This window comes from Pseudophryne corroboree, chromosome 1, assembly GCF_028390025.1.
Source record: "Pseudophryne corroboree isolate aPseCor3 chromosome 1, aPseCor3.hap2, whole genome shotgun sequence".
NCBI classification, from domain to species: Eukaryota; Metazoa; Chordata; class Amphibia; order Anura; family Myobatrachidae; genus Pseudophryne; species Pseudophryne corroboree.
This window is the reverse complement of record NC_086444.1, coordinates 711,029,804-711,054,154: the sequence shown is the minus strand read 5'-3', so window position 1 is coordinate 711,054,154 and position 24,351 is coordinate 711,029,804. Positions and strand designations below refer to the sequence as shown.

The following is a 24,351-nucleotide window of genomic DNA, read 5'->3' as shown; positions in this document are numbered from 1 at the left end:
TCCGCATCACCTGACCACTGTCGTGTCCATAACCCTCTACTGGTAGAAATGGACAACGCACTTAGACTTGATGCCAGTCGGCAAATATTCCGCTGTGCATCACGCATATATAGAAATGCATCTTTTAAATGCTCTATAGGCAAAAATATACTGTCCCTATCTAGGGTATCAATATTTTCAGTCAGGGAATCCTACCACGCCAACCCAGCACTGCACATCCAGGCTGAGGCGATTGCTGGTCGCAGTATAACACCAGTATGTGTGTAAATACATTTCAGGATACCCTCCTGCTTTCTATCAGCAGGATCCTTAAGGGCGGCCATCTCAGGAGAGGGTAGAGCCCTTACAAGCGTGTGAGCGCTTTATCCACCCTAGGGGGTGTTTCCCAACGCACCCTAACCTCTGGCGGGAAAGGATATAATGCCAATAACATTTTAGAAATTATCAGTTGTTATCGGGGGAAACCCACGCATCATCACACACCTCATTTAATTTCTCAGATTCAGGAAAACTACAGGTAGTTTTTCCTCACCGAACATAATACCCCTTTTTTTGGTGGTACTCGTATTATCAGAAATGTGTAAAACATTTTTCATTGCCTCAATCATGTAACGTGTGGCCCTACTGGAAGTCACATTTGTCTCTTCACCGTCGACACTGGAGTCAGTATCTGTGTCGGCGTCTATATCTGCCATCTGAGGTAACGGGCGCTTTAGAGCCCCTGACGGCCTATGAGACGTCTGGACAGGCACAAGCTGAGTAGCCGGCTGTCTCATGTCAACCACTGTCTTTTATACAGAGCTGACACTGTCACGTAATTCCTTCCAACAGTTCATCCACTCAGGTGTCGACCCCCTAGGGGGTGACATCACTATTACAGGCAATCTGCTCCGTCTCCACATCATTTTTCTCCTCATACATGTCGACACAAACGTACCGACATACAGCACACACACAGGGAATGCTCTGATAGAGGACAGGACCCCACTAGCCCTTTGGGGAGACAGAGGGAGAGTTTGCCAGCACACACCAGAGCGCTATATATATACAGGGATAACCTTATATAAGTGTTTTTCCCCTTATAGCTGCTGTTTTATTTAATACTGCGCGTAATTAGTGCCCCCCTCTCTTTTTTAACCCTTTCTGTAGTGTAGTGACTGCAGGGGAGAGCCAGGGAGCTTCCCTCCAACGGAGCTGTGAGGGAAAATGGCGCCAGTGTGCTGAGGAGATAGGCTCCGCCCCCTTATCGGCGGCCTTATCTCCCGTTTTTCTATGTATTCTGGCAGGGGTTAAATGCATCCATATAGCCCAGGAGCTATATGTGATGCATTTTTTGCCATCCAAGGTGTTTTTATTGCGTCTCAGGGCGCCCCCCCCCAGCGCCCTGCACCCTCAGTGACCGGAGTGTGAAGTGTGCTGAGAGCAATGGCGCACAGCTGCAGTGCTGTGCGCTACCTTGTTGAAGACAGGACGTCTTCTGCCGCCGATTTTCCGGACCTCTTCTGTCTTCTGGCTCTGTAAGGCGGCCGGCGGCGCGGCTCTGGGACCCATCCATGGCTGGGCCTGTGATTGTCCCTCTGGAGCTAATGTCCAGTAGCCTAAGAAGCCCAATCCACTCTGCACGCAGGTGAGTTCGCTTCTTCTCCCCTTAGTCCCTCGATGCAGTGAGCCTGTTGCCAGCAGGTCTCACTGAAAATAAAAAACCTAAAACTAAACTTTTCACTAAGCAGCTCAGGAGAGCCACCTAGTGTGCACCCTTCTCTTTCGGGCACAAAAATCTAACTGAGGCTTGGAGGAGGGTCATAGGGGGAGGAGCCAGTGCACACCAGGTAGTTCTAAAGCTTTACTTTTGTGCCCAGTCTCCTGCGGAGCCGCTATTCCCCATGGTCCTTACGGAGTCCCCAGCATCCACTTAGGACGTTAGAGAAATAATCTATATAATATATGCATGGACTCCATTATTCAAAGATTTGTGGTAATGATGTTAACCTAGAAACAGGGATGATTTAAGAGAGGAGAAGACCCATGTACACTTTCTATACAGCCCCCCTCCTTTTTTTATCTGGTGCAGTTGCAAGGTAGACTCTTAACACTGTGAGTCTTCTGGGCATGCTCAGGTCTCCAAGATCATGGCGCCAGTACCATGTTCCTGGTGATTTTTACAGCATTACTGCTGGACTTTGGAGATGTAAGTATGATGGGGGTAATTCCAAGTTGATCGCAGCAGGATTTTTGATAGCAATTGGGCAAAACCATGTGCACTGCAAGGGAGGCAGATATAACATGTGCAGAAAGAGTTAGATTTGGGTGTGGTGTGTTCAATCTGCAATCTAATTTGCAGTGTAAAAATAAAGCAGCCAGTATTTACCCTGCACAGAAACAAAATAACCCACCCAAATCTAACTCTTTCTGCACATGTTATATCTGCCTCCCCTGCAGTGCACATGGTTTTGCCCAATTGCTATCAAAAATCCTGCTGCGATCAACTTGGAATTACCCCCGATGTTTGGGTGCACCACATATCCTGTATCCATGAATATAGATACAGCCATGCCCAGACACTGAAGCTACCCACTTTATCACTTGAGTTGGGTATCTTGGAGTCACCTAGCTAGGGTTTACACATTTTTATACTCTTCCTGTATAAGAAAACAATCTATTTTTCTCTCATTTATACTCCCTCTTTTTCTATTGTGTTTGGATTTCCATGGATGAGTACAAATAATCTTGAGATAAACTGAAAAGAATAAGGAATAGCAAGATGATCTGATGAGTGTATCAACATATAGAGGCCTATCTGGATGGCCTATATATAAAAAAAATAAAGGGAACACTAAAATAACACATCCTAGATGTGAATGAATGAAATTTCTTATTAAATACTTTGTTCTTTACATAGTTGAATGTGCCGACAACAAAATCACACAAAAATTATCAATGTAAATCGAATTTATTAACCCATGGAGGTCTGGATTTGGAGTCACACTCAAAATTAAAGTGGAAAAACACACTACAGGCTGATCCAACTTTGATGTAATGTCCTTAAAACAAGTCAAAATGAGGCTCAGTAGTGTGTGTGGCCTCCACGTGCCTGTATGACCTCCCTAGAACGCCTGGGCATGCTCCTGATGAGGTGGCGGATGGTCTCCTGAGGGATCTCCTCCCAGACCTGGACTAAAGCATCCGCCAACTCCTGGACAGTCTGTGGTGCAACATGGCGTTGGTGGATAGAGCGAGACATGACGTCCCAGATGTGCTCAAGTTGGATTCAGGTCTGGGGAACGGGCGGGCCAGTCCATGGCATCAATGCCTTCATCTTGCAGGAACTGCTGACACACTCCAGCCACATGAGGTCTAGCATTGTCTTGCATTAGGAGGAACCCAGGGCCAACCGCACCAGCATATGGTCTCACAAGGGGTCTGAGGATCTCATCTCGGTACCTAATGGCAGTCAGGCTACCTCTGGCGAGCACATGGAGGGTTGTGCGGCCCCCCAAAGAAATGCCACCCCACACCATTACTGACCCACTGCCAAACCGGTCATGCTGGAGGATGTTGCAGGTAGCAGAACGTTCTCCTTGGCGTCTCCAGACTGTGTCACGTCTGTCACATGTGCTCAGTGAAAACCTGCTTTCATTTGTGAAGAGCACAGGGCATCAGTGGCGAATTTGCCAATCTTGGTGTTCTCTGGCAAATGCCAAACGTCCTGCACGGTGTTGGGCTGTAAGCACAACCCCCACCTGTGGACGTCGAGCCCTCATACCACCCTCATGGAGTCTGTTTCTGATCGTTTGAGTAGACACATGCACATTTGTGGCTTGCTTGAAGTCATTTTGCAGGGCTCAGGCAGTGCTCCTCCTGTTCCTCCTTGCACAAAGGCGGAGGTAGCGGTCCTGCTGCTGGGTTGTTGCCCTCCTACGGCCTCCTCCACGTCTCCTGATGTACTGGCCTGTCTCCTGGTAGCGCCTCCATGCTCTGGACACTACGCTGACAGACACAGCAAACCACCTTGCCACAGCTCGCATTGATGTGCCATCCTGGATGAGCTGCACTACCTGAGCCACTTGTGTGGGTTGTAGACGCCGTCTCATGCTACCACTAGAGTGAAAGCACCGCCAGCTTTCAAAAGTGACCAAAACATCAGCCAGAAAGCATAGGAGCTGAGAAGTGGTCTGTGGTCACCACCTGCAGAACAACTCATTTATTTGGGGTGTCTTGCTAATTGCCTATAATTTCCACCTGTTGTCTATTCCATTTGCACAACAGCATGTGAAATTGATTGTCAATCAGTGTTGCTTCCTAAGTGGACAGTTTGATTTCACAGAAGTGTGATTGACCTGGAGTTACATTGTGTTTAAGTTTTCCCTTTATTTTTTTGAGCAGTGTGTATATATATATATATATATTTATTTATTCTACAAATTCCTTGAACACTGTACAAATTTAATTGTGTTTTGCAAAAACATCTGTAGATAGGTTGCCTCCTCAATATTTTGATTGTGCCACTGACCTCAGCACAGATGCTAAATTTCCTTTATAAGATTTTTGCACTATCCATTGCTGAATCCCAGGCCATGGAAACATATATCAAAGAAAGTTTGTAAAAGGGCTAACCACACTTCAAGGGGCTCATTTACTGTGGGTTGCTTTTCACTGTGAGTATCAAAACAAGAACTATATCCCCATGAGCAAATGTGTATACCTGGGCATTCTGATTATACACTCTCTGTTGAGATTGCTACATATATTCCTTGACAATGGGCACCACCTCCACAGTCTCACAGAACTGTCTTACCAGGTTTTACAGGAGTGCGAGTTCGTGGCTCTAGGGGCCACTGCAGTATAGACAGTAGTTCCTCTGCCGCCAGATAACTTTCCACCATCTCCACATTGCACTCAGAGTGACAGTGTAACTCCCATTTGAGTCAGAATTTGTATTTTTAGTTTTTCATAGTCCAAAGCATCTGCAGTGCTTAAATCAAAATAAGCGTTTTGAGGCTCATCTGAGAGAGAGGATGCCAGCAGGCTGGCCCACTGTCCTTTAGGCCAATTCTTCTGCTTGGTTTCCTCTCAAACGTAGTCAGGTACATCTCAACATCATCAGTCTCTGTAATTAGTTTTAAGGAAATTACTAGCATATGGAGCTAGTTTGAACATTTGGGGAAGCATTTAGAGGCTGTGCTGCAAGATGCTGCACCACCTTTTTAAGGATCTCACGGTCCTAGTGCGGTTGCCTCTGTATCGCCTCAAACTCCAATTGATGTTGCCTGGTGGCTTCCTGCTGTGCTGCCGTCGCTTGTAGCAAGGCCTTAATTACGTCTTCCATGTTTTCAGGTTTTTCCAGCAATTTTGTAGCCACTTTCACCCAAGACATGTACGGTATCAGTACTGGTTTCCTAAATGGGTGAGTCTGGTCCTTTAACTGTACAGTTTTTTCCAGAATTGTGCAGACAAAAAAGCACCATTTGGACTTGCTTCTATGTGTGAGGCACCACAGCTTCCAGCATTCACACTGTGAACAATCTTCTGCAGAGTTCTGCACCTGCAGTTTTACTCTGTGTCATATCTTTAGCTTCAGTCCAGGCAGACACAGACGTACTGTCTGCTGGGCTCTCAAAGCTGCCGATCCCTTACAGATCATACAAGCCAATTTTCCATCATGTGTAATAGGGTCAAGGCAACAGGTACCATCTCCTAGGGTATATGGCTGGCTGTGTGTAGCAGCTGAGAGATCACACAAGTCTGTTGGTTTGGTGCAACTGGCCTCAACCAGTTTTATTGTACAGCAAAACATAAATAAATATCAAGAATAAAATATCTTGCCGGCTGGCACTAACGAAACACAGGATAATCCTAACTCACTAAGAAAAAAATACAAGAAGTTTACCAAGCACAGCTCAATGGTTTTCAACAGAAGTTTTTTTTCTCACAGATACTGCATAGTCTCTCCTCTTTCCCTAGGCAGTGTGAGCGAGCAATGATCAGGGTGACAGCCCCATACAGCTGAAAGCCCTAATTAGTCTTCTGTGAGGCTAAAAGCCCACAGACCTGAACTGCGCCTAAATGGATGGAGAAGCCACCCTCTCTTCTCACATTCAACCCTAGGACCCTTATCCAGTTCTTACTAATAGCCAAAGCACATAGATAATGTGCCAAAGCACATAGATAATAAACCTGGGGCAAATATACCTGCCTTCCACTACTATTTCAGTGATCTTGTCACAAATCAAACAGCAGTTTATTAATAAACAATATACATTTAACAATGCATAACAGATTTATAAGTAGATAAAGATTGTAACGATATACTTGGATAAAAATCAAGACTTTAGCAATCCCTGAGTGGTCTTTTTCTGTCATAATCTGACACCTAGATTGATGTACGTGGACACTGAACATATCTATCCACATCAGATCAAGTTACTCAGGCAAAGATGTATCAATCATTCATTTTTATCCTCCTTGAGATTAGGGTTGGAGCTTCCCCAGAAATGCATAGCGAGTATAACTAAATAATAACATTAAATTCATCTATTTACTTGTGCTAGAGGCCACTGTGGTATGACGTAGGCCCAATAACAACTAATTTGCATATGTAAGTCTGAACAGAACCCATGGGAAGACAAAATGTTTTCTTTACATTCTACAGCACACAAACATGCCACCTTATACTGACTATCAAGTAGGCTATGGGTCACATGAATTCTAACATTGACCCTACTGGTTACAGCATGAGACCACAATGGATGCCAAGATTAAATAAGGCAGTCTGGGCATGATGGGGTAAATTTACTAAGATGGGAATTCTATTTAACATGGGATGTTGCCCATGGCAACCAATTAGATTCCAGGAATTATCTTCTAGATGGTGCTAGATAAATGAGAAGTAGAATCTGTTTTGGTTTCTATTGGCAACATCCCATCTTAAATAGAACTCCCATCTTAGTAAATTTACCCCGATGTGTTCAGTGCTACTGCTGCAGTTCCACAAACGGCAAGTAATATGTACCGATATCACACTTGCAGCTTAATTTGATCATGAGCATGATGCATAAAGATACTGGAGACCAATAAGATAAGAATCCACTAGAGGATTCTTTGGTTCATCTGAGGGATGTTCCCACACTTGCAGTTATGTCTGTTATTTAGATGTCACAAAGTGCTGTAATAAGGTGTATTTATTGTGCTTGTGTATTTTAATAGGATCCTGATATATGCTTCTCTTTCTTTTCGCAGGTCTTGGACCTTTCCTGCCTTCAGTTTGTTGGTGGCTTTGTCATTACCATTTGGATGTACAACATCTTAACCTATGATCACTCTTGGATGACTGGACATTCATTTATTTTTTTTAAAAAAGGATTGCAAGGGAAATTCCAGATCATACCTCTCTTCTAATTATACCTCACAGCTATGTGGTCATTACAACTGCTACTCTGCTTGATGCTGTTGATAACACTAATTCATGGTAAGATTTAATAGAACTTATTTTAAATATAGCTTAGATGACTTCCGTAATCAACATTATATTGATTAGAAGATTTTATTATACAGTATTTGTTTGTCAAAAACAGTTGAAAGTGAAATATTTGTAATTCATATTAATATTAACTTTTTGTATGTTATGGAATATACATTTTAGGGGGAAAAGAATAGAATCAAACACCCATTTATGTTTTTTTGAAGGCAGCTGAAAACTTAGTAAAGCAAATTCTAGCATTAGTATAGAAATGTGTATTTATACAATGACCTTATGTAACAGCGTGCAGGATGCTGACAGCAGCACGATTCCAATAAGTTAACACATATTTTAGGTACAAGTTTAAAAGAGCGCTGATGTTGCTGTTCAATTTACAAAATACAATAGATACAAGTTTAACAGAGTGCTGATGTGGCTGCTCAATATACAAAATACAATGGATATAGTGTTTAAAAGAGCACTGATGTTGGTTTTGCCTTTTAAATTATTTACGCTATAAAAATAACTTGCTGGAACCATGCCTGCCTGTATTTCACATCACATAATGCCCAATGGGGGTTATTCAGATGAGGTTGGAGTTGCTACTACTACTGCTTCCTTGGTAATGCAGTAGGAGGTGTCTATTACAAGCAGATGCCTCCTGCTTCAGTAGTGATCCGTCCTGCAACCTAGGATGCAGGCATCGTATCACTGACAGACGGTAATTACAGTAGACTGTCAATTACTGGCAGTCTGCTGCTGTCCTGCTTCCTACATTGCAGGATCCATTCGGGCATGCGCAGAACGGGTCCTGCGCATGTGCAAAGTACTGATAATTGGTACTTTGCTGCATGTGAAGCAGCAGCGACCGGAACTGAATAAGGTTTAATATGACTATTTATTAAAATCTTTATGCCAGTATAGTGGCTCCTCTTGCTGGGGCAGTAGCTTCGATAAGAGTCTGTCTCAGCAAAAAGTAACAAGTAGAGTGATGGCTAATTCTATACTTTTACTGCTGGATTGGAGTCTTGCTTGTGCTGCCATTGGGCAAGTACGTACAAATATGTAGCCTATAAAATGCAGCAGCTTATACCATCAAAACATAGTGTTTAGTCACTGTGTTGCAGCACTGAAATTGTCCAACTGCAGATATATGTAAAAATAGAACCTTGATGTTACAGTAAATGGTCTGACACTAAATGATTATTGTTTATTATATAGTCCCTGCCCCATTGGTGTTTACACACTAAATTCATTGGGGGAGATTCAAATGTTTGAAAAGTCGGTTGGGTCTCTGTTTTTTCCTGTCTATTAGATAGGAAAAAACAGACACCCAACTGACTTTTCAAACAATTGAATATCCCCCATTTAGCCTAACAGTATGTTTTTAATTAATTGACTGCAAGTAATTTATAAATATGCCCCTACAAATATAGCAGCGTTCATCTTACCGCGATGCATATGCATTGTGGGTACACCTCGGAACGCCGAGCTGTAACTATTCTTACCTGCGATCGCACAGAGTGAATGTGTTGTGTGTTACGTCCTAGAGGATGCTGGGGTCCACATTAGTACCATGGGGTATAGAAGGGTCCCTTGGGAGCCATGGGCACTATAAGAGTTTAATAGTGTGGGCTGGCTACTCCCTCTATGCCCCTCCTACCAGACTCAGTTTAGAAAAAGTGCCCGGTGGAGCCGGTCACAGCTAGGGGAGCTCCAAAGGAGTTCTTTAGTTTTTATTATTTTTAATAGAGTTAGGCACAGGAAGGCTGCTGGTAACAGCCTCCCTGTTTCGTGGGACTTAGGGGTGTAGTATCCAACCCTCTGAGGTTAATGGCCACTATTTCCACTTACAGGACACTGGGGTGATAATCGCAAGCCCCAGAGGCGACCGCTCACTCCCGCAGCATGCTGCCACCCCCTAACAGAGCCAGAAAACTTTGGTGGTGAGAAGATTGCCGGCAACCCGACCAGGGGGGAACCGGCGTGTATGGCGGCTTCAGGGTGGGAGCGCAGCGCTGACGCTGCGCCCCGGAGGGCTCAGAGGCAGACTGCGTGACGCTGTGAGGGGTGCCCTGGGCCAGCGCAAAGCCCTACGCACTGGTCACTTGGGCTATCAGGGACTCTGTCTGCTGCCAGCGATGAAATTCCTCAGGCCAGTATAATCTTTCAAAGTGCGGGACGATGCGCCATTACAGGGGGCGGAGCTTCTCCTCAAAGCGGATCCAGCAGCTCACCAGCGCAATTTTCACCCTGCAGATTCACACACAGAGACGCTGACAGGGAGCGCTGACCCTCTACATAACTCCAACTATCCTGTGCGGTACCAGGGGGTTATAGAAGGGGGGAGAGAGTGATAGTCACTATTAAGGTTGGCTTATTAAGGTTGCACAGTTAGTGCCAGGCTTTTATAATATAACGGCCTACTGGGGCACTGTGTGGGTGCTGGCTCCATTATCTCTGTGTCTCTCTGAAGGTACTTGGGAGAAACTGACATTTTCGTGTGTGTGTGTGTGTGTGTGTGTGTGTGTGTGTGTACATATTTCTCACAATACCATGTCCAGGGACTCTGTGTCTTGTGCTGCAGAGTATGTATCTTCCCCAGAGGAATCCATTCCATATACTCAGGTATGTAATGTCATGTGTCAGACTTCTGAATCCGAACCGTTGTGGGTGGCTTCACTTAAGGAAATGATATCCCAAATTTCATCTAGGATAGCTCATAATGAGACTGAAACGCAGGTTTTGAGAAACTCTGTAGAGGTTTTGTCTGGTTCTGTTCCCACAGCCTCCTCAAACTCCCCTGGTATATGCCCAAAGAAGCGTGCTCTTGCCCAGATTATGCAGGTTGACACAGATACCGACTCAGATACGGGAGGCGGTGATGGGGATATGCGGGGGGTGTGGGGGGGGGTGAGGCATGATTAAGGCCATTAGGGATGTGTTACACATTACTGACAAAACACCTGAGCAGGTCAAGGAGGCTTACTTTACAGACAATAAGAAAGCCTCCCTGACTTTTCCGGCATTGAAGGAGTTAAATGCATTATTTGAAAAATCCTGGGAAAACCCGGAGAAAAAATTCCAGATCCCAAAGAGGGTTCTTGTGGGTTTTCACTTTCCTGGGGAGGATAGGAAAAAGTGGGAAAACCCATCTGTAGTAGACGCTTCTGTATCTAGACTAGGGGTGGGCAAAATACGGCCCGCGGGCCGGATGCGGCCCGCACACCGATCCTGCCCGGCTCACTGCCTCCCACCAGCGAGCAATGACAAGCGGCCCGACCGGCTGAGCTGCTTGTCATTGCTCTGCACTGCAGTACCTCCAAGCTGCCAGCGGCGCCTCTCTCCCCTGCTGCTCCTGCTGCTGCGTTGTAGCAGCCTCCTCCAGAGTCCCCAGTGACAACGGCTGTGTTCAGCCGAGAAGGGGGCGGGGCTACGTGCCGATGAGGGGGCGGGGCTACACGGGACCTCAGGGGGCGGAGCTACACGGGACAAGAGCCAGACTGCTACAGATCCATCCTTTCTGCCACTGCCAGCCAGATCAGTAAGTAAATGGGAAAAGTGAAAGTGTGTGTGTGTGTGTGTGTGTGTGTGTGATAGTGTGCATATATTTGTGTGTGTGGGCAGTGGCGTCAGACTGTTTTTAAGTTTGGGGGAGAGATCTTTAGCTCTCGCTGTACCAACCCCTCCCGTGTTCTATCACCATGTCACCCCCATGTTCTGTCACTATGTCATCCCCCCTCCCGTGTTCTGTCACTGTGTCACCCCCCCCGTGTTCTGTCACTGTCACCCCCCCATGTTCTGTCACTATGTCACACCCCCGTGTTCTGTCACTATGTCACACCCCCGTGTTCTGTCACTGTGTCACCTCCCCGTGTTCTGTCACTGTGTCACACCCCCCGTGTTCTGTCACTGTGTCACCTACCCATGTTCTGTCGCGGTCAACCCCACCATGTTCTGTCACCATGTCACACACCCCATGTTCTGTCACTGTCACCCCCACCGTGTTCTGTCACCCCCCCTCCCCGTGTTCTTTCACTGTGTCACATCCCCCGTGTTCTGTCACCGTGTCACACATCCGTGTTCTGTCACTGTCACCCCCACCGTGTTCTGTCACTGTGTCACACCCCCCGTGTTCTGTCACTGTCACCCCCCTCCCCGTGTTCTGTCACTGTCACCCCCCTCCCCGTGTTCTGTCACTGTCACCCCCCTCCCCGTGTTCTGTCACTGTCACCCCCCTCCCCGTGTTCTGTCACCGTGTCACCCCCACCATGTTCTGTCACTGTCACACCCGCTCCCCGTGTTCTTTCACTGTGTCACACCCCCGTGTTCTGTCACCGTGTCACACATCCGTGTTCTATCACTGTCACCCCCCCCTCCCCGTGTTCTCTTACTGTGTCACCCCCACCAATTTCTGTCACTGTGTCACACACCCGTGTTCTGTCACTGTCACCCCCCCTCCCCGTGTTCTGTCACCGTGTCACCCCCACCGTGTTCTGTCACCGTGTCACACACCCGTGTTCTGTCACTGTCACCCCCCCTCCCCGTGTTCTGTCACCGTGTCACACCCCCCATGTTATGTCACCGTGTCACCCCCACCGTGTTCTGTCACTGTGTCACACCCCCCGTGTTCTGTCACTGTCACCCCCCTCCCCGTGTTCTGTCACTGTCACCCCCCTCCCCGTTTTCTGTCACTGTCACCACCCTCCCCGTGTTCTGTCACCTTGTCACCCCCACCATGTTCTGTCACTGTCACCCCCGCTCCCCGTGTTCTGTCACCGTGTCACACATCCGTGTTCTGTCACCCCCCCCCCCCGTGTTCTGTCACTGTGTCACCCCCACCGAATTCTGTCACTGTGTCACACACCCGTGTTCTGTCACTGTCACCCCCCCTCCCCGTGTCCTGTCACCGTGTCACCCCCACCGTGTTCTGTCACCGTGTCACACACCCGTGTTCTGTCACTGTCACCCCCCCCCTCCCCGTGTTCTGTCACCGTGTCACCCTCCCATGTTCTGTCACCGTGTCACCCCCACCGTGTTCTGTCACTGTGTCACCCCCCCCGTGTTCTGTCACCCCCACCGTGTTCTGTCACCGTGTCACCCCCACCGTGTTCTGTCACTGTGTCACCCCCACCGTGTTCTGTCACCGTGTCACACCTTTCCCCAGGGGCCATAAGACACTGGATAATTTGCCTGCTGCACAATAATTATCCTAAATAAAATGTTAATGTGTAAAAAGGCTCTCTACCTGCCGCCGTAATGTGTGTAAAAGGGGCTCTACCTGGTGTAATGTGTGTAAGTGACGCTGTGTGGCGCAATTTGAATAATGGAGACTATTGTGCAGCCTAATATGAATCTGTATTATTTTTTGCCCACACCCCTTCCACATGAAGCCACGTCCCTATATTTTTGGCAAGTGGGGCGAGCTGCTATTTTGTATGTGGCCCTCGGATACTGACAGGAAATGTCAAGTGGCCCCTCAGCTGAAATAATTGCCCACCCCTGATCTAGGCTGTCTAAAAAGATGGTTTTACCAGTCCCTGGGTCTACCGTGTTGAAAGAACCGGCAGACCGCAAAATTGAGACTACCCTCAAATCCATATACACTGCTTCAGGCGTGGCATTAAGGCTCACTATTGCCTGTGCATGGATTTCTAAAGCCATAGTAAAGTGGTCAGGCACAATACTAGAGGAATTGGATTCTATGGATAGAAGTGACATTGAAATGTTTTTACATCACATACAGGATTCTGCAGGTTTCATGGTGGAGGCCATGAAGGACCTGGGTCATCTGAATGCAAGGACGTCTTTCATGGCTGTCTCGGCACGCAGGGGACTCTGGCTGCGCCAATGGTCTGTAGACACGGAATCCAAGAGAAGTGTGGAGAACCTACCCTTCACAGGTCAGGCTCTATTTGGGGAAGCTTTGGATGCGTGGATCTCCACGGCAACCGCGGGTAAGTCAACCTTTCTTCCCTCAGCTACTCAGACACTGAAGAAATCATTTTCTACAGCTACAACGCAGTTCTTTCAGACCGCAAAGATTAAGAAGTCCAAAACCCCTACCACTTTCATCAGAGGTGGTCGGGGAAAATCCAGAAAACCTGCTCCTGTAGGTTCCCAGGAACAGAAGCCTGGCTCTGTTTCCTCACAATCCTCAGAATGACGGTGGACCTCACAGCCTGGAGATCGGGCTAGGAAGGGAGTACCGTCTAAACTTTACCATCGGATCTGGAAAAAGTATGTGTGTCGGTGTGAATCCAAGAAGTTTCCAAAGGTGGAGTTTCAACTTGGACGGTTTCTCCTCTTTATGCAAGCAGGTGTGGATGTGGACCTGCGTTTGGGATCCATAAAGGTCCAAATTTCGGCCTTATCCATTTTTTCCAGAAATAATTGGCTGTCCTCCCTGATGTTCAGACTTTCTTGAAAGGGGTTCTGCACATCCAGCCTCCCTTTGTGCCTCCTACGGCACCTTGGGATCTAAACGTGGTTTTTGCAGTTCCTGCAATCGGTTTGTTTCGAGCCTTTACAGGAGATGGAGGTCAAGTTTCTTACTTGGAAGACTGTCCCACTGTTGGCGTTAGCATCTGCTTGACATGTGTCAGACTTGGGGGCTTTGTCCTGTAAAAGCCCCTACTTGATTTTCCATGAGGATAGAGCTGAGCTCAGGACGCGTCAGCATTTTCTTCCGAAGGTTGTGTCGGCTTTTCATATCAACCAACCTATTGTGGTGCCAGTAGATACTGACTCCTCAATTTCCTCTAAGTCCTTGGATTTTGTGAGGGCTTTGAAAATATATTTGAAGAGGACTGCGCATCACAGGAAATCAGACGCTTTGTCCTTTATGATCCCAACAAGGTTGGGTATCCTGCTTCGAAGCAAACGATTTCTCGCTGGATCAGGCTTACTATTCTGCATGCTTATTCTGCGGCAGGCTTGCCGTGTCCAAAATATGTTAAGGCCCACTCTACTCGTAAGGTGGGTTCTTCCTGGGCGGCTGCCCGGGGTGTCTCGGCTTTACAGCTTTGCCGAGCGGCTAATTGGTCAGGGTCGAACACGTTTGCTAAGTTCTACAAGTTCGATACTTTGGCCTCTGAGGACCTTCAGTTTGGTCAATCAGTTCTTCCACGCTCTCCCTCCTGTACTGGGAGCTTTGGTACATCCCCATGGTACTAATGTGGACCCCAGCTTCGTCTAGGACGTAAGAGGAAATAGGATTTTAATTACCTACCTGTAAATCCTTTTCTCGTAGTCCGTAGAGGATGCTGGGTGCCCGCCCAGCGCTTCGTTTTCCTGCAGTTGTTTTTTGGTTCAGTACTGCCTTGTTACTTGGTTAAGTACTGGATTGTTACCTGGTTAAGTACTGTTGTTCAGCTGTTTCTGAATTGTTCAAGCTGGTTAGCTTGGTTTGCCTTGTTATGTGTGAGCTGGTGTGAATCTCTTCACTATCTGTGTATTTCCTTCTCTCGAAGTATGTCCGTCTCCTCGGGCACAGTTTCTAGACTGAGTCTGGTAGGAGGGGCATAGAGGGAGGAGCTAGCCCACACTATTAAACTCTTAAAGTGCACATAGCTCCCAAGGGACCCGTCAATACCTCATGGTACTAATGTGGACCCCAGCATCCTCTACGGACTACGAGAAAAGTATTTACCGGTAGGTAATTAAAATCCTATTTTTACTCATCATCCCTAGCTGCAACATGCACACTTGAACTGGAAATCTAGAATTGGGATTCAAGTTTCAGATGCCACAAAAATAAAAAATTAAGAAAGCTGGTTTTAAATAAAAAAAGCTAATATTGGCTAATGACATCCTGAGAAGAAAATGAGTTCGCTGTTATTATGTTTGATTATTGTGATGAATAGCAATTCAATTGATGAGTTATCAGTACTGAATAAGTACAGTTATCCTGTATCATTACTTCTAAATATGAGCGGGTTCTGTTCCCGGGGAACCGAATCCCCCCCTCCCGAACTTCCCAATCCGAGCCGGGATCAGAGTCCGGCTCGGGGCTTCCCACCTTCCTCTGATCCCAAAATGAGGCAAAATGTCATCATCCCGCTGTTGTATTCTTCTACAGTATATAAGTCCTGGTAATTGGTGCCATCTTAAGTCTGGCTTTGGATGTTGTACAGCACGGACATGTCATACTGCTGTGGGCTTACATTTAGGGGCTGCTCTAAAATCTATCTATGGGGCTGCTGTGACATCTAAGGGGCTGCTGTGGGCTCACATTTAGGGGCTGCTGTGTCCTCATACATAGGCAGCTGTGTCCTCCAGGGGCTGCTTTTGTCTGTAAGGGGGTGCTCTGTCAAGGGGGTGCTCTCTGTCAGTCCATCCAGGGGCTTTGCCCCAGTGTAAAAAATAAAAAAAAGGAATTCTATTTTGTGCTGTACCCCAGTATACAAAGGGGTCCGCTGTCCGTGCATCGAGGGGCTCTGCCCCCGTGTTAAATAAATATATATATATATATATATATATATATACGGATAAGGGAGAGAGGCGGCACTCAAACAGGCTTGTATTGCAATATAAAAAGGTCAATTTATTCCGACATGTTTCGGGGTAATCACCCCGTCCTCAGGGTCATCATGAGGACGGGGTGATTACCCCGAAACATGTCGGAATAAATTGACCTTTTTATATTGCAATACAAGCCTGTTTGAGTGCCGCCTCTCTCCCTTATCCGTGCATTAGAGGTCTTCGCCTCCAGGAGGGCACCGCAGCCTATACCATCTGTTTCAGAGTGAGTGCCGAGCATACAGCATTTCAAATATATATATATATATATATATATATTAGAGATTTAGAGATATGCGGCTGGCACTTTTTGTGTTTTGATTCTAATTCCACTTTCGTGTTTTGGTTTTGGCTTGGTTTTGCCAAAACCACCCTTTCGTGTTTTGGTTTTGGATCTGGATGATTTTTTTAAAAACATAGGAACAGTTAAAATCACTGAATTTGTGTGTAATTTTGCTCCTACGGTATTATTAACCTCAATAACAGTCATTACCACTCATTTCCAGTCTATTCTGAACACCTCACACCTCACAATATTGTTTTTAGGCCAAAAGGTTGCACCGAGGTTGCTGGATGACTAAGCTAAGCGACACAAGTAGACAACACAAACACCTGGCCCATCTAGGCGTGGCACTGCAGTGGCAGACAGGAGGGCTATATAAAAAAAAAGGCCCCAAACAGCACATCATGCAAAGATGAAAAATAATTGTATGAGGTAGTTGTATGACTAAGCCAAGCGACACAAACTATTGGCCCATCTAGGCGTGGCACTGCAGTGGCAGATAGGAGGGCAGATATAAAAAATGGGCCCAAACAGCACATCATACAAAGAAGAAAAAGAATTGCAATGAAGTAGTTGTATGACTAAGCCAAGCGACACAAACAATTGGCCCATCTAGGTGTGGCACTGCAGTGGCAGACAGGAGGGCAGATATAAAAAAAGGCCCCAAACAGCACATCATGCAAAGAAGAAAAAGAATTGCAATGAGGTAGTTGTATGACTAAGCCAAGCGACACAAACAATTGGCCCATCTAGGCGTCGCACTGCAGTTGCAGACAGGAGGGCAAATATCCAAAAAAGGCCCCTAACAGCACATGATGCAAAGAAGAAAAAAAGGTTCACCGAGGTTGCTGTATGACTAAGCCAACCGACGCAAACAATTGGCCTATCTAGGCGTGGCACTGCAGTGGCAGACAGGAGGGCAGATTAAAAAAAGCCCCTATCAGCACATGATGCAAAGAAGAAAAAAAGGTGCACCGAGGTTGCTGTATGACTAAGCTGAGCGACACAACCACCTGGCCCATCTAGTAGAGTCACGCAGTGGCTGAATGCCGAGAGTGGCCGCAATTGTTTGGTGCACTGACAGCATCTCCAGCACGCTCCAGTCACTTTTAATAAAATCTGCAGTTGGTGGACTTATACGGCAGTACCCCAGGACTAATACAGCAGTACCCCTGGACTCATACAGCAGTGTCGCACAGGATGGCACTTTTCAAAAACTAGGCCCCAAACAGCACCTCATGCAAAGATGTCGAAGAGGTGCAATGAGGTAACTGTATGACTAAGCCAAGCGACACAAACAATTCCAACTGGAAATATACATCCAAATCACTGGAATTAATTGGCAAGATCACTGTAATTATACGTCCAAATCACTGGAATTAATTTGCAAAGTCACTGTAATTATACGTCCAAATCACTGGAATTAATTGGCAAAATCACTGTAATTAATAATTATACGTCCAAATCACTGGAATTAATTGGCAAAATCACTGTAATTATACGTCCAAATCACTGGAATTAATTGACAAGATCACTGTAATTAATAATTATACGTCCAAATCACTGGAATTAATTGGCAAAATCACTGTAATTATACGTCCAAATCACTGGAATTAATTGACAAGATCACTGTAATTAATAATTATACGTCCAAATCACTGGAATTAATTGGCAAAATCTCGGCATTGCCTGCCTAGTGAAGTTGAATCTAGATGGGATTTGTTACCGGGGACACAATACCTCCATCAATTGTCTAAATCCCACTGCACTAATGGCAGATATCGGACGCACGTATAACACCAACATAAGTGTCAAGGCCTTAGTTATGAGGGCTTCCATCGTCATGTGAAGCTGAAGCACTAGTCATGAACATAGGCCAGGGCCTCAGCTGTTCTTTGCCACTCCGTGTCATAAATGGCATATTGGCAAGTTTACGTTTCTCCTCGTACCATTTAAATTTCTTTTTACTGAACTTTGGCTTTTTGGATTTTACATGCCCTCTACTATCACAATAAGCATCGGCCTTGGCAGACGACGTTGATGGCATTTCATCGTCTGTCATGGTTAGTGGCAGCAGCTTCAGCACTAGGAGGAAGTGGTTCTTGATCTTTCCCTATTTTATCCTCCAAATGTTTGTTCTCCATTATTTTTCTGGAGTTATATAACACAATATGCGGCACAATAGAGCGTACCCCTACACCTCACAGGGCAAACCCTGTAAAAATTATTTGGATTAAATATTAATAACCCCTTTATTTGAAGTAAATAATATACAGCACAGGACAGCACCACTGAACTTATATGGCAGCACCACTGGACTGGATTTGTACAGAATTATATGGATTTATATGGAATTATACGGCAGGATAACTGCAATTATACGGCAGTATCACGGGAATTATACTGCAATATCACAGGAATTATACGCCAGTATCACAGGAATTATATGGCAGTAACACTGGATATATGGCAGCAGAGGACACCACCACTGTGACTGGGCACTGAACTGATGCACAAGAGACTTCCCCTGGTCTAATGCAGCACCACTGAAAGGGACTTATACAGCTACACTGGATATATGGCAGCAGAGGACACCACCACTGTGACTGGTCACTTGACTGATGCTGCACAAGAGAGACACTACCCCTGGTCTGATGCAAGACAACACAGCAAAACTGCAAGGGACTTATACAGCAGCACTGGGGACATATAGCAGCAGAGAACACCAACACTGTGACTGGCTGGACTGATGCAGCACAATACACTGACTACACTGGACTGGACTGAGCAGCACAACACAGCACAAGACTCGCCAATCCACTTTCCCGCCCCCACACAGACACTGAGGACGGAGACACGTCCTCTCACTACACTCTCCGAGACTGGAGTGAAAATGGGCGAGACGCGCGGCTCCTTATAGGGAACCCAAATCCCTCGAGAATCCGACAGCGGGATGATGAAGTTTTGCCTCGTTCAGGTTTCCGAGTCAGGCGGGAAAACCCGAGCCAGGCTCGGAACCGGACACGAATGGTGAAGTTCGGTACGGTTCTCTGAGAGCCGAACCATCTCATCTCTAATAAAAAATAAAATAAAAATTATATATATATATATCATCTATTTTGTGCTATACCCCAGTATACATAAAGAGGCATTAAGGGGCTGCTCTGTCCATCAAGGGGTGTTCTGTCTGTCCATTCATGGGCTCCGTCCCAGTGTAAAATTAAAATAATAAAAGCTAAAAACAAAAAGCCTAAAATTATAATTATAAAACAAAATTCTATTTTTTTGTTTATGCTGTACCCCAGTGTACTATACAATTTTTATTTTATTTTCATAAGTACTGTCAGACCGCAGTATATTATTTCCTACTCATAAACGCATTGTGCAACGCTGTCGGTGTAGTCAACCGCAGTGTGTAATTACTGTATATATTTCTGATTCATTTGTGCGACACTGTAAACGCAGTGTGTGATATAATTTTTTTTTAATGTATTTTGATTTAAATTAATATTTTGCGCTGTGTTATCCTAGTATACATCCAGGGACTGCAGTTGCTCCATCCATCTACGGGTGTTCTGTCAGTCCACCCAAAATAAAAGAATTGTTTTTAAAATATTTTGTGCTGTATCCTCCCAAAATACATCCAGGCGTGCTCCGTCCATTTCAGGGTGTGATGTTCGTAGCTCATATTCTTATGTTATAACTTACTGTCCTATTTTCATAATTCTCCACATTGTGATTAATTAAAATTAGTATTATTAATTAATATTATTAATATTAATAATAATTATAAATTAGCTAAATTTAATTAAATTAATATAAATAAACTCTCCACACTTACATTCTGAACTTTCTGCATATCGAATTTATCTTTTAGGAAATTTAAGAATTTGATCCTAAATAAATACTGCCATGTTACAGAATGTGTTTAAAAAATTACAAACAGGAGCTGATTGGGTATTTTAGGGAATATCAGAAGTAGGGCTAATTTTGACTTCATTTGCATGTGTACATGTTGGGAGGTAAGTGGTACACATCTGGTTATTAAGCTTAATGTTTTTAATGTGCAGTATATGGAACTAAATATTCCATAAACATCCTCAGGGGCAAATGCAGGATTTCTGGAGAGGGGTTTCCATGTTTGATTTTAGAGAGATTGTCGCCAGCCCATGAAGGATGCATAATTAGCATATAACAAGCTATAGTTTGCCACAAACAAAGTGCAGTTTATATAAAACAGTACAGCAACTTACCAAATTCTCTCTCTGGGATCCGAGGGCTGCTGCAGCGGGTCTGTCGGGCTCTGGTGTGGCCACTGTGATGCCGGAGGCAGGGAGTTGGGCAGACGAAATGTCGTGGCCTGACGTGTCTGCAGAACTGGGGGCCGCCTAGTTGGAGACCAATCACTGTGGAGCCAATGGTGAGGCTCCATGCTCTGCTCAGCCAATCCGGGCCAGTTTCCCCTAATAAAGGGATCAGAATCAGGGTAAACCTTTGCCAGTGCTTTAAGTTATAGCCTCAAGCAGTTGCTCTAGCTCTGCGCTCCCTAATCATTTATTGCGTTTTTGTGCATATCACTCATTCTGTGGCTCAGTCTCCCCTTCCACCACTACAACATTAAGCGAGCGGTTGCCGATGGTTGCTTCAGTCCCGCTGTCGGTAGTTAGCCACTATTCATGTGGTACCCTCAGGAGTCCTGGGGTCATTGAGGGATCCCTAAGTTGGAAGCAGTATTCTTCAGTCCACAGTCTTTAATATGGATCAAGGGATCCCTGAGTTGGAAGCAGTGTTCTTCAGTATGCAGTCTTCAGTCTGCAGTCTTCCGTGTTCTTCAGCCTTGTCTTTCAAGCAGCATTCTTCAGTCTGCAGTCTTTAAATCTTCTGTGTTCTTCATCATTGGCTCCCGAATATACTTTCTTTTTTTTTCTCTTTATTTTTAAAAGTGGAGGACAGTACAATACAACAAAAGTTACATCCTGAAATACAATAAATCTGGGTATCATCCAATTAATGTTGCATGACATATTGCACAGCTAAACATAATACAGCAGTATAGTACTCTTGAATTTTATATTTTTATAAAACGTACAAAACAAGTGCGAAAAACAGAACAAAACACAGATACAGTATTCGATTGGTGGGAGGGGGGGGGAGAAAAAGAAACAGGAGATCAAATAGAGATAGATACAAAAATTGGGAACACCAAAATGATTGGGATGAGCTTCTTCCATCTATAATGAAAAATAAGCAGCGAATAAGTCTATGAGGTACAAGGCAATTGTCTCTGAAAAACGTTGGTACCAAGGGCTCCAAACTACAGAGAATTTATCTACCAAATCGTGGAGTAGGGCTGTAATATATTCCATTGAGGCTACGAACCAGATTTTATTAATCACCGCTTGTAGGGATTGGGCAGCGTGTTTTTTCCAGTTAGCTGCTTTCAATAATTTGGCTGAATTGAACATATGGTTGCATAATTTGCTCCCTGGTCTGGACATACATTCCAGTGGTTTGCAATGCAGTGCATGAATTGGACTTTTAGGGTTAGAGAAATTAAAGATTTTACCCAAGAGAGAAAAAATATAATTCCAATAAGGGTCAATCCCTGGGCAATCCCACCACATGTGTAAAAATGAGCCCTTGGCACCACATTGTCTCCAACACAGATCTGAAATTAGAGGAAAGATAGCATGTAGTCGGACAGGAACCATGTACCACATCGAGTAAATATAGGCGTTTTCCTTAATATTCGACTTAATAGAGGCTTTAGTGAGTAAGGGGTCTATTCATGAAGCAATGAAAAGTGTGGAGAAGTGAGCCAGTGGAGAAGTTGGCCATGGCAACCAATCAGCATTGAAGCAACATTTATAATTTGCATACTATACAGTTGTACGGAGCAGCTGATTGGTTGCCATGGGCAACATCTCCCAAGGATCACTTCTCCACTCTTATCACTGCTTCATGAATAGACTCCCAACTCTCTCTGATTTCTGACAAATCCTCCTCCAAAGTCACACCCAAATCGCGTTCCCAGGCTTGCTCGAATGGTTCTCTGGAGGGGGGGGGAGAGGGGGGGGGGGGGGGCGGGGGAGTCGGCCAGGAGAGAGTACAAAATTGATATGACACCTTTATGGTCAGGGGTATAAAAACACATTTGTTCGAAAGGAGTTGGGGACCTGAGTTTACCAGGCTTACTTGCTTACTTAGAGAGCGTACAAAACTGGTAATCTGCATATAGTAAAAGTGTCTAATGTGTTGCACGCCGTATTTCTCACATAGGGCTGTAAAAGTTGTTGGGACAAACTCCCCTGAGATGTGTATAAGTCTGGTTATACCCACCGTGACCCATGGGTGCATGTAGGATGCCTTACAACCCATAGGAAGGTCGGGCCAAATTTTTAGTACAGAATGAACACAAGGAGTGGTACCGACCCAGGGTGGTCTCATATGTGGAGGTAGCCATGGGAGAGAACTAGCCTGGTGGTAATTAATCAGTTTATTTTCCAGAGATACCCATTTTTTGCACCCCTCTGGAGTGTGCCAAGCCACTATGTGGCTCAGTTGTGCAGCTTGGAAGTACCGCTCAAATATAGGTAGGCCTAAGCCACCATTAACTTAGGATTTAGCTAGACATCTCCTACTGTGTCTAGGTGTTTTATTAGACCAGATGAAGCGACCACACAAAGATTGTACGGTGCGAAGATATGAGGAGGGTACAACTATAGGAATGGTTTGAAATAGATAGAGCAGTGTTGGAAGAATAGACATTTTAGTTGAATTTATTTTACCCGTCCATGTAAAGGCCTAAAATCATTTAGCTGCTGAAAGGGAATTGAAATAGGGAGGGGAGGGGGCTGTGTGGACTAAAGAAGTGTTCTCCAAAGAGGGAAGCGTCCACTCAGAGTGGGTCCAAAGGGAGGCAAGTGAGCTCAAAGATACGAGCAAACCTAAAGGACCCGATTACTGGGAGTGCTAGAAAAAAATAATTACCAGTGATTCAGAGAGAGCATAAATGGGAGGGATAACTCTCAATTAAATCCCAACTAAGAGGGAGGGGTGGCTTAGCTCGAGAAAGCTAGAAACTATCCACCCGGAATCAACATACATTAGTTACTGTAAACATTACCGAATGGTAAACACAGATGAGAACAACATATCCAACAACACATCATATAGAAAAGAACATAATGACCATAATCCAGGTGCAATTATTTAGTAGAACCAAACAGGAGAACAATGTGGAAGATTTGAATATTTTGGAAGGTCCCACTTCCTAGCGCTGCAATAGCCGTTAGACTAGTGCTAAACAATTGGGGGGGTCGATGGAGGTATATAAGTTCCGAAGTAAAGTAGGCTACAGTCTCCCAAATAAATGCATAGTCCAGAACCCACATTCTAAGAATAACATCAGGAAAAAAGTCAGAATAGTATGGAGTCAGAATAGTATGGAGTGTAACCTCCTGTTACTTGCTAGGCAGTCCTCATCAGGGCCGGGTCGGGCTGCCTGAGATGGGGTCGACCGCCATCCGGGAAAGCTGAAGTCTGGGAATTAGGTCAGACCCTTCCTTAGGGTTGCTTACTGTTACAGGACAGCCGTTCACGTCCACTATCAGTCGGAATGGGAATCCCCATTTCTATTTGTAGCCATTGTCACGGAGGATTCTGGTGATGTCACGTAACTCCCGTCTCTTAAGAATGGTTGAAGGGGCTAAATCTTGGAAGAGTTGCATATGGGTATCTTCAAACACTATGCGAGGCAATAATCTACTGGTGTTGGATATCTGATACTTTATTTTAAAGGAGAGGAATTTCAACACAACATCTCTCGGAGGGTCACCCTCCTTAGGCTTCTGACGGAGGGCTCTGTTCAATATGCAGAGGTTGATCCTTAAGAGCAGGAACCAGTCTCTGGAAAAGGCGTGACAGATACGGTTAAAAGTCGTGGGGTGCGACCGACTCAGGAATGTTCTGGATTCGGAGGTTACATCGTCATTTCCTGTTCTCATGATCTTCTGTCTTGTCCCATAGGAATTCCACTTCCCGGTACACATAATTCACGTCCTGAGAAAATTCCAGTAGGCCTTTGGTGTTA

General features: G+C 45.3%; 1 protein-coding gene across 8 annotated transcripts in view; it reads left to right on the top strand.

Moving 5' to 3' along the window:
* Positions 1-24,351, top strand: part of ADGRL3 (adhesion G protein-coupled receptor L3) — a 1,270,535-nt gene that overhangs the window by 259,667 nt on the left and 986,517 nt on the right. For all 8 annotated transcript variants that reach the window (XM_063914936.1, XM_063914945.1, XM_063914955.1 and 5 more), the window contains exon 2: positions 7,237-7,465. In XM_063914936.1, the coding sequence (XP_063771006.1) occupies positions 7,411-7,465 (55 nt within the window). In that variant the 5' untranslated portion in view covers positions 7,237-7,410. The remainder of the gene's footprint in view (positions 1-7,236; positions 7,466-24,351) is intronic.